Source organism: Oncorhynchus nerka, linkage group LG14, assembly GCF_034236695.1.
Source record: "Oncorhynchus nerka isolate Pitt River linkage group LG14, Oner_Uvic_2.0, whole genome shotgun sequence".
Lineage (NCBI taxonomy): Eukaryota > Metazoa > Chordata > Actinopteri > Salmoniformes > Salmonidae > Oncorhynchus > Oncorhynchus nerka.
The window spans coordinates 30,170,858-30,182,200 of NC_088409.1; the positions used below are offsets into that span (position 1 = coordinate 30,170,858).

The window sequence follows — 11,343 nt, forward strand, 5'->3', positions numbered from 1 at the left end:
TGTTACTTACCCTACATTATTCATCTCATATGCATACGTATATACTGTACCCTATATCATCGACTGCATCCTTATGTAATACATGTATCACTAGCCACTTTAACTATGCCACTTTGTTTACATACTCATCTCATATGTATATACTATACTCGATACCATCTACTGTATCTTGCCTATGCTGCTCTGTACCATCACTCATTCATATATCCTTATGTACATATTCTTTATCCCCTTACACTGTGTATAAGACAGTAGTTTTGGAATTGTTAGTTAGATTACTTGTTGGTTATTACTGCATTGTCGAAACTAGAAGCACAAGCATTTCGCTACACTCGCATTAACATCTGCTAACCATGTGTATGTGACAAATAAAATTGGATTTGATTTGATTTAAACGTTGATAATGTTGGAGAAACAGACATTTCTCTAATCTACCCATCCCGAACACAAAGCAGGGCTCCTGGATGTTGAGTTATTGACCGTATCTAAGAGCCAAACATGGTAAACTTAAAGGGTCAACCTGCAGTTGCTACATCCATTTTTGGACTTATAAATGAATGATATGTAGGGAAGACTGGGGTTGGTTGTCTCACAGGTTGGTTGTCACAGTGCTAATTACTCCCAATGTCAATCGTGCTGTGTAATACACTGTATATTTAAAGTTCAAATGTGTGAATTCTTTGAAAGAACTCATCCACCTGGTCAATTTATGTCAGCATGACAAAACATTGAGGTGAGGGGAATTTATGTGTTTTTCATAGGTGAAAGTAAAAAAAAAAGATTTTATAAAAGGTGTTTTCTTTGTAAATGCTTGAATTATGGGAGTATCCATGAACAATTATGCTTGTTGAAAATCGGAAAGGGAGAGCTATATTTCAAACATATTTATGAGTTCCTAGGTCAAGTCATGTGATAACTGTTGGGTATGGTTGTCATATGGAATATTAAGTAGGTTGTCACTATCAGCTCTATTATAAAATCCTAAGCTCTTTTGTGCTTGTGATATAAAGAGCTCCCTTCGTTGTCTCTCTCCCTTCGTTGTCATTTCTAACACACATCCACAGAAAAAGTATTTGTACCTTAAATGATATTATGGGCAGAAAAAACATTTTCATTGAAGTTCATGCGTCATTTCTGACAAAACCTTTTGATATCGCCAATCATTTCAATGACTATTTCACTGGTGAAGTGGACAAACTGAGAAGTGAAATGACAACATTGAACAGTGAACCATCATATTATTGTATTGAAGATCTAATTATGAAAGAGAATGATTGCTTTGAATTTGGTCAAGTTTGTGTGGAAGAGGTGGAACAACTATTGGTTTCCATCAAAAAGGATAAGCCACCAGGTATAGACAACCTAGATGGGAAACTATTTAAAATGGTATCAGACTGTATTGCCACCCCTATTTGCCATGTCTTTAACCAAAGCCTAAAGGAGTGTGTGTCCACAGGTGTGGAAGGAAGCTAAAGTAATTCCAGTACCTAAAAATGAGTAAAGCAACCTTTGCTGGCTGTAACAGCCACCCAATCAGATTGATGCCTGTTCTTAGTAAACGGGTGGATAAAATTGTTTAAACAAATACAATGCTATTTTTCAAAGAACAAGTTAACTACTGACTTTCAGTGTGCATATAGGGAAGGGCACTCAATTTGTACTGCACTGACTAAGATTACTGATATTTGGCAAAAATAAATGGATAGTAAGATGATAGTTGGAGTTGTATTGTTAGATTTCAGTGCAGCCTTTGATGTTATTGATCATAATTCATATTGAAAAAATGTGTTATGGGTTTACATCACTTGCCATCACATGGTTGGAGAGTTACTAATCAAATAGAACTCAGAGAGTATTCTTTAATGGAAGCTTCTCTAACATCAGATATGTACAGTGCGGTATCCATCATGGCAGTTGCCTTGGGCCGTTACTATTCTCTATTTTTTACAAGAATGCACACTCTACACATCAGCACCTACAACCAGTGAGCTCACTGAGACTCTTAGCAAGGATTTACAGTCAGAATGGGTAATTAATAATAAACTGGCCTTAAATGCATCTAAAACAAAAAGCATTATATTTGGTTAAAACATTCTCTTAGACCTAAACCTCAAATGGATTTGTGCGTAAAGGATGTGACCATTGAACAAGTTGAAGAAGCTAAACTCCTAGGAGTAACATTGGATGGTCTGTTATCAAGGTCAAGTCATATTGACAAAGTTGTTATAAAAAGATGTTCTGCGTTTTTGACACAAAGATCAACTGTACTAGTTGTTCAGGCTCTGATCTTGTCCAGTCTTGATTACTGTCCGGTGATATGGTCAGGAAATTGACTACTTCTCTTTAATTTTTTTTAAGAAAGGTGTGTGTTACAATATGCCTAACCACTTGTATAATCTCTTTGCATACACTTGAAAAAGACACATTCCCCACTAGACACGCCATTATGGGTTTTCTTCATGGTACCCAAACCAAAAACAGATTTTATGCGTTGCTTAGTTATGTATAGCGCCATGTCATCATGGAATGCTCTGCCACCATTAATAATAAACATACAGTACTGTGTCACAGCGCCTCTCCTCTTTCTAAAGATCTGATTTAACTGTACTGTATATGAGAATATGAATATACACTGAGTATACAAACATTAAGAACACCTGCTCTTTCCATGGCATAGACTGACCAGGTGAATCCAGTTGAAAGCTATGATCCCTTATTGATGTCCATTGTTTAATCCACTTCAATCAGTATAGATGAAGGGGAGGAGACAGGTTAAAGAAGGATTTTTAACCTTGATACAATTAAGACATGGATGTGTGCCATTCAGAAGGTGAATGGGCAAGATAAAAGGTTTAAGTGCCTTTGAACAGGGTATGGTAGTAGGTGCCAGACACATCAGTTTGTGTCAAGAACTGCAGCGCTGCTGGGTTTTTCACGCTCAACAGTTTCCCTTGGGTATCAAGAATGGTCCACCACACAAAGGACATCCAGCCAACTTGACACAAGTGTGGGAAGTACTGGAGTCAACATGGGCCAGAATCCCTGTGGAACGCTTTCGATACCTTGTAGAGTCCATGCACGGACAAATTGAGGTGGTCCTGAGGGCAACTGTTCTGTACTTTGTCATGTATTTGTAAGTTCTATGTGGACCTCAGGAAGAGTAGCTGCTGCATGTGCAGTAGCTAATGGGGATCCTAATGAACTAAACTAAACACTTACATACACATTTACTCAGAATGTCATATGTTATTCTCACGACATAAAATTCTGAATTTTGACAGGAATATCGTTCAATCAAGGAAAGGCTATTTGTAAGACTGTATGCTATACTGCTTAATTTCCTGTTAGAAAATGAATAAACTACTAGCAAACATTGTATCCAACCCCGCGATGGGGCTGGTTGTCACAAGTGGACAGAGTGTGTTTGATGGCTTAGAACTCCATGTTAGAATAAATATGAGGATAAAAAGGGTCCCCATTTCAACCGAAGACCTTGGTCTTTCTCTGAACATTAAACAATAATCTTGTAAGATATACTAGTGCTGAGAAATACACACAAGAGTACAAAGTGTGACACCAACCCTGGTCTCCCCTACCCATTGATTCTTGAAGAGTATGACTTAGAAATACTCATCAGTTTAGTTCAACTGTTGTGCCTCATCAGAACCCAAAATATGAGCTTGTTCTACTCCAATGTTTTTAAACAATGTAAATGTAAACAAACACTATATAGCCTCAAAACATAGTTAAAACTATCATTTTGATAGCATGGATGGTCAGTTCTTGCATCCATAGCTCTGTCTATGAATGTGAGTGGTTTCATTTCTCCAGCTCCATCCCTTAGCTTTTTACAGAAACAGGGGCAGGGAGGATGCTATGCTATTGTTTCTATTGCTGATTGCCGCTTTAAGCCTGAAGCAACTGTTTATTATGTACCTCAGCTATTCTCAAAGCCAAGGGATTGTGTAATTGTTAGTGTAAGGGGTGTTGTGTTTGTTCAGTGAAGGGGACCCTCTACAGTGCACACACTACCCAGTCAGATTTATATACATACTGTAATGTGTACTAGTGGCAGTGAAGACTGTTTTTTACTTCAGGCCCAGGCATTTATTTAAGGTCTCTATCACACTGTTATCATACTAAGATGTTGCTATGTCCTTTGTCTGTTTTGGACAGATTCCGGCACCTGCGCCTCAAACAAAGGAAGCTGAGAGATTACGCCAGTGAGATGGTCGACCTGCCCAAGGTAAACCAACCACACCATACAGTAGGCTAGAACAACTCACGGCAGAGCTGTGTCGACATGTTTCACACACACACACACACACACACACACACACACACACACACACACACACACACACACACACACACACACACACACACACACACACACACACACACACACACACACACACACCACGCGCAGGATAACCCAGATCCAGGTAATAACCACAGTCTTACACAGACCATTATCCAGTATATTAAAGTTGCTGTGTAATTTATTACTAGGTGTTGAGACACATAAAATGTCTGTAAAAGACACATAAAACTTTATAAAACGACCATGAGGTTCAGCAGAAGGTTCAAGTCACTCTGTGATGTAATCCTAGACTCAGAGCTTTTTACCTAATGGGCAGTATACCTGGCAAAGAATGCACAATTAAAGAAAGTGGCTGTAGTTAATGGGTTGTGAGCGTTTTTATTAATGAAATTGATTGATATATTTGTGCAAGTCCAGCTCATATGTATATCAAACACAGGAGCCAATTTATGAGAAAGAAACGGTCACAGGAGACAGTTTTTAGGAGGGAGATATGTACATGTGACGTATGTGGTTCCCCTCAATGTTATAACTACCCTAGGGAGTTGTTTCCCCCAAGATAGTTGCCACTGTCACCCTCAGCTCATCCGGGGTTAAGTCTGGGTTTATCTGAATTCCATGTCTGGATTTTGTTAGGCATGCTTGTGTTGTCATGACAAATAACTATAAGAAGCACAAAACAACACGCATTGGATGAATGGATTAATTGTCTGTATGATTGTTTGTTTGGTTGATTGATGGTGAACATATGCAGATGATCATGTTTAGTTGTTTGTTTGGTTGGTTGGTTGGTTGGTTGATTGGTTGGTTGATTGATGGGGAACAGATGATCATGTTTGGTTGTTTGGTTGATTGATGGTGAACAGATGATCATGTTTGGTTGTTTGTTTGTTTGTTTGGTTGATGGTGAACAGATGCAGATGATCATGTTTGGTTGTTTGGTTGGTTGGTTGGTTGATTGATGGTGAACAGATGCAGATGATCATGTTTGGTTGTTTGGTTGGTTGGTTGGTTGATTGATGGTGAACAGATGCAGATGATCATGTTTGTTTATTTGGTTGGTTGGTTAATTGATGGTGAACAGATGCAGATGATCATGTTTGGTTGGTTGATTGATGGTGAACAGATGCAGATGATCATGTTTGTTTATTTGGTTGGTTGGTTAATTGATGGTGAACAGATGCAGATGATCATGTTTGGTTGGTTGATTGATGGTGAACAGATGCAGATGATCATGTTTGTTTGTTTGGTTGGTTGATTGATGGTGAACAGATGCAGATGATTATGTGCGACTTGAGTGCCAACTGGAACAACTCTTACCGGGAGCTGGAGCAGCGCATCATCTCCATGGAGCAGAAGTTAGATGAGCTGGGCCACTGCTTCCAACAGACCTCTGAGCTGCTGGTACAGGCCCTGCGCTACCGCAACCCTGAGATCAGGTACAGCTAACACAACCCCAACCCTGAGATCAGGTACAGCTAACACAACCCCAACCCTGAGATCAGGTAGAGCTAACACAAACACAACCCCAAGATCAGGTATAGCTAACACAACCCCAACCATGAGAAAAGGTATAGCTACACAACCCCAAGATCAGGTATAGCTAACACTACCCCAACCCTGAGATCAGGTATAGCTAACACAACCCCAACCCTGAAATCAGGTACAGATAACACAACCCAAAGATCAGGTATAGCTAACACAACCCCAACCCTGAGATCAGGTATAGCTAACACAACCCCAACCCTGAGATCAGGTACAGCTAACACAACCCCAACCCTGAGATCAGGTATAGCTAATACAACCCCAACCCTGAGATCAGGTATAGCTAACACAACCCCAACCCTGAGATCAGGTACAGCTAACACAACCCCAAGATCAGGTATAGCTAACACAACCCCAACCCTGAGATCAGGTATAGCTAACACAACCCCAACCCTGAGATCAGGTATAGTTAACACAACCCCAACCCTGAGATCAGGTATAGCTAACACAACCCCAAGATCAGGTATAGCTAACACAACCCTAACCCTGAGGTCAGGTATAGCTAACACAACCCCAACCCTGAGATTAGGTATAGCTGACACAACCCCAACCCTGAGATCAGGTACAGCTAACACAACCCCAACCCTGAGATCAGGTATAGCTAACACAACCCAACCCTGAGATCAGGTACAGCTAACATAACCCCAACCCTAAGATCAGGTACAGCTAACACAACCCCAAGATCAGGTATAGCTAACACAACCCCAACCCTGAGATCAGGTATAGCTAACACAACCCCAACCCTGAGATCAGGTATAGCTAACACAACCCCAACCCTGAGATCAGGTATAGCTAACACAACCCCAACCCTGAGATCAGGTATAGCTAACACAACCACAACCCTGAGATTAGGTATAGCTAACACAACCCCAACCCTGAGATCAGGTATAGCTAACACAACCCCAACCCTGAGAACTTTTGGAAAAAATGATGTTTGACCAGATACATGCTATTTCACAGTAAACATATTAACAACTGACTTTCATCACACTTATGGGGAAGGGCATTCAGCATGTACAGCAAATGACTGACGATTGGCTGATAATAAGAAAACTGTGGGAGCTGTTTTGTTTGACTTCAGTGCAGCTTTTGACATTATCAATCATAATCTGTGGCTGAAATGTATGTGTTATGGCTTTACATCCTCTGCTATATTGTGGATGTATTATTACTTGTCTAACAGAACACAGAGGGTGTTCTTTAATGGAAGCCTCTCCTACATAACCCAGGTAGAGTCAGGCATTCCCCAGGGCAGCTGTCTAGGCCCCTTGCTTTTTTCAATCTTTACTAGACCTGCCACTGGCACTGAGTAAAGCCTATGTGTCTATGTATGCTGATGACTCAACATCATACAAATCAGCTACCACAGTAAGTGAAATCACTGCAACACATAACAAAGACTTGCTGTCAGTTTTAGAATGGGTGACAAGTAATAAGCTAGTAAATATTTCAAAAACTTAAAGCATTGTATATGGGACTAACCATTCACTAAACCTGAACTTCAACTTAATATTGTAATGAATAATGTGGAAGTTGAGCAAATTGAGGAGACTAAACTGCTTTGTGTAATCCTGGATTATAAACTGTCATAGTAAAAACATATTGATGCAACGATAGCTAAAATGGGGAGAGGTCTGTGCGTAATAACACTCTGCTCGGCTTTCTTGACATCGCTACCAACAAAACAAGTCCTACAGGCCCTAGTTTTGTTGCAGCTGGACTACTGCACAGTCAGATGGTAAAGTGCCACAAAGAGGGACATTGGCAAATTAGTTTCCCCAGAACAGAGCAGCACGGCTGGTCCTTAAATGTACACAGACAGCTAACATCAATAGTATGCATGTCAATCTCTCCTGGCTCAAAGTAGAGGAGACATTGACTGCATCACTAGTACTAGTCTTTGTGCGAGGTATTGACATGATGAAAGCGCCAAGCAGTCTGTTCAAACGACTAGCACACAGCTCAGACACCCATGCATACCCCACAAGACATACCACTAGTGGTCTCTTCACAGTCCCCATGTCCAGAACAGACACCGATAAAGCCATGACTACATGGAACTCTATTCCACATCAAGTAACTCATGTAAGCAGTAAAAATCTGATTTGAAAAACAGATAAAACTACACCTTATGGAACAACCTGGACTGTAAAGAGATGCACACACAGACACACATACATTGTAATGTTGTTGTATTGTGGTATTATACATTTTGTGTGGTAGATACTGTATGTAGTGGTAGAGTAGTGGTGTAATAATGTGTTGTATGATGTACTGTTTTATTTTTTCCGATGTAATCGCCTTAATCTTGTTTGGACCCCAAGAAGCGTAATGGGGATCCTTAATAAATACAAATACAGAACTCCTATCAGCTACAGCTCACACAACCGTTACTGTATATCAGGTATAGGTAAGACGACCACAATTCAAACACAACCCTGAGATTAGACCATTTAACAGCCTAAGCAGTTTTTACAGTAGGCCTTAGGTGCAACACATGTTTTTTTTAAATATATTTTTTCCCAATGTAATTTCTGAAAATGTCCATAATATACCGTATCTGGCGCTAATTGTGGAATGATAGAGTTTCACAGTATTATTTATCCGCCAGTGTTGTGATATTCACCTATTGATTTCTCCAGCCAGAGCGGCATCTGTTGTCAAAGCTGTTCTGACTTTGTGCCTGGCTGTTATCTAGTGGAAATCGCTCTGTCATTTCCTGGTTGCATTTTCCGTTTATGTGAGAAAACAAGCACTTAATAGTGTAAGGAATCATTGTACTAAATTGCTGTGAAATCGCGGAGAAATATATTTTCAATAACAAAAAAATAATTGTTTTTACAGCTGTTACTTTCGGTTTTGGTCCGCCAGCTTTAAACAGCTATAAAAATGATTTTTTAAAATGTATTATTGAAAATATATTTCACAGCGTTTAGATGGTACAATGACTCTCTACACTATTCAGTGCTTGTTTTCTCACATAAACTGAAGTGTCAACTCGATAACACATCCACAAAGTCAGAACAGCTTTCACAGTGTGACAACAGATGCTGCCACGGCAGTAGAAATCAATAGGCGAATATCCCTGCCAATCACAACACTGGTGGGTAAGTAATAGTGTGAAACACTATCATTTCACTATTAGTGACAGAAATATTATGGACATTTTCTCACATTACAATGCAAAAAAAAAAAAAAAAAAAGTCTAGCACCTTTAACTTTCACAACAAAACTTGATATGAACATGCTTGAGAATAACCTGTACTGTAGATTCTAATTATTCTCTCTCTCTACAGGTGACTCGTGGCTGTGTGGTTGGGTGAACCACACTCGCTGCAGGCCTTTCCCAAAGACTAAAGATGGATGCTACCAGCCTTCTGGGAATCCTCTTCCCCCCCAAAGCTGCATTTAACATTTGACCTGCGGCACCACTTGGACTACTGCCAGGACCAAGGCTGGCATCGTCTTCTGACCCAGCGGCTGAATGGACCCTACACAAAGACTCGTACTTGTAAAGACAAAAAAGAAAAAGGACTTCATTTTACCACAGCGGGGTCTGATATAGATGACTGGTGTATTTTTATCAGATGTGTTTAATGTACAAAATATTGCGTTAACAATCTCAAGAACTCCAGTAACACGGCCTCTGGTTCTGTAGCTTGTGTCATCTCAGAGGGAGGGGCTCTATGGGTTCACCCACTGATGGCTCTGTAAAGTATGTCCCCTAACTCCTGCTATTAGTGTTACAAGTTACATTGGAGTCTCCTAAACATAATGACTGGTTCCTATGGAACAAGAGGTTTAAACAGCGTTTTTAAATGTGAGGGAAATGTCTTTGAATGCCACTCAGTATTGACAGCCTCCCTCAAAGCATCTTTCAATTATACCTTTTTCCACAAGTAAAACACAATGGTTATTCCACACATTTTTCCTAACAGGAAGTATAAAGCGGTGACATCCTCAGAGGCACCAGTGTATGAGACAACTGCCTTATTACTAGAGAGAGGTGCTGGTCACTTATAAAATACACATCTCTGTTCTCTAACTGTTCTAATCCTCTCCATTTTGTTAGATTAGGAAATAAAACTATTTCTCTTCACACGGCCTCAGTCAGAGGGATAAACTGCTAGTCAGTTGCCATGACTCAACATTCAAACACTCCCTAAGGTACTGTGGAGTTACCAAAGTAGACTGAATTTAACAGAGACTCTTTCGCATAAAGAACTAATCTAGACTGTTAAGGCCTGACATATATTGTTGTCTTAAGGATGATTGTATGGGGAAGCAGTCAGTTTACATAGTTAAGCTGTTCTCATAAAGATCAAAAGACAAGTGGCATAGGCTAATAAAGTACGCAGGCTGATATTTATTGGGACGACTCGTGTACTGGAGGCAGCTCTGCAGTGGTCACTATCTGGCACAGCCACAGTCATAAAATCTGATTTGAAACATAACCACACTGCTAAACATAATGCCTAACCAAATTTTTGTTTTCGTGAATTTTTACAATATAGCAATTTTGACTTTGCAGCTGGCCCATCTAGCGGAAAACCGCTCAGTTCTGCCTCCAGGGCAATAAACGTCAACCTGCATAAAGTACATGGAGACATTGCTCACTGTTATTCTAATTCTGATGTGATAGCTCCCCCCAGAGGATATGTACATGCATGACAATCACACACCAGTCATAGACATGAATGAATGTCAAACGACATCATATTCTTGGGTCTCTGTGGCAGCCTTTGGGTAATACCTGCATTGCTTGCTGTTTGGGGTTTTAGGCTGGGTTTCTGTACAGCACTTTGAGATATCAGCTGATGTACGAAGGGCTATATAAATAAATTTGATTAATACATCATCAGTCTAAATACTTTTAAAATCTTTTACCAAACAATACTTGTGTGACATGGATTGTTTTGGACTAGTAACAGCCAAATTATACTTACTACACAGGTAGTATTAAAAGTGGCCAGTCTTTAAATGAGGGTGCATATTTAGAACACAGCTGTCAATACATGTTACACTCAAGTGTGAATGGGGAAATATGGGTCAGGGGCACTGCATTGTCTTATTTGCATAATTTGTTATTCACTTTGTGAATCCACAAATTGTACTTGTTCTCCAGCCCCAATGGCTGGTAATCTGGGGCATTACCAAATCAAGCACCTTGTGAGGACAACTATTCCCATGGTTGTATTTAAACTGGACTTCTGCATTTTCATTAACTGGAGTTAAGATATGTAATTCTTAAAAATATATATATATATTTTTTTAAGATTCTGCAAAAACAATGTGAAGTGAAATGTTTATAGGTTCTTTTGCCCATGATAAAACCATGCATTGTAAATACATTTTCTGGTCTTCCTGACAATTAAAAGCCATTGGTGAATGGAAGTTTTTGAATGAGTATTGTTCCACCAGCTAAATCATAACCTTACTTATAATAATATTGCCATCTCATGGAACCGAATTAA

General features: G+C 39.7%; 1 protein-coding gene across 2 annotated transcripts in view; it reads left to right on the top strand.

Moving 5' to 3' along the window:
- The window catches only part of LOC115140843 (intermediate conductance calcium-activated potassium channel protein 4-like), a 40,159-nt gene extending 28,901 nt beyond the window's left edge, over positions 1 to 11,258 (top strand). Inside the window, exons 7-9 of one of the 2 annotated variants that reach the window (XM_029679259.2) lie at positions 4,177 to 4,246; positions 5,597 to 5,763; positions 9,166 to 11,258. In XM_029679259.2, the coding sequence (XP_029535119.1) occupies positions 4,177 to 4,246; positions 5,597 to 5,763; positions 9,166 to 9,169 (241 nt within the window). In that variant the 3' untranslated portion in view covers positions 9,170 to 11,258. Of the gene's footprint in view, positions 1 to 4,176; positions 4,247 to 5,596; positions 5,774 to 9,165 lie in introns of those variants that run through there. The other variant, XM_065027950.1, reaches the window with a different exon arrangement.
- Positions 11,259 to 11,343: the final 85 nt, after the last annotated feature.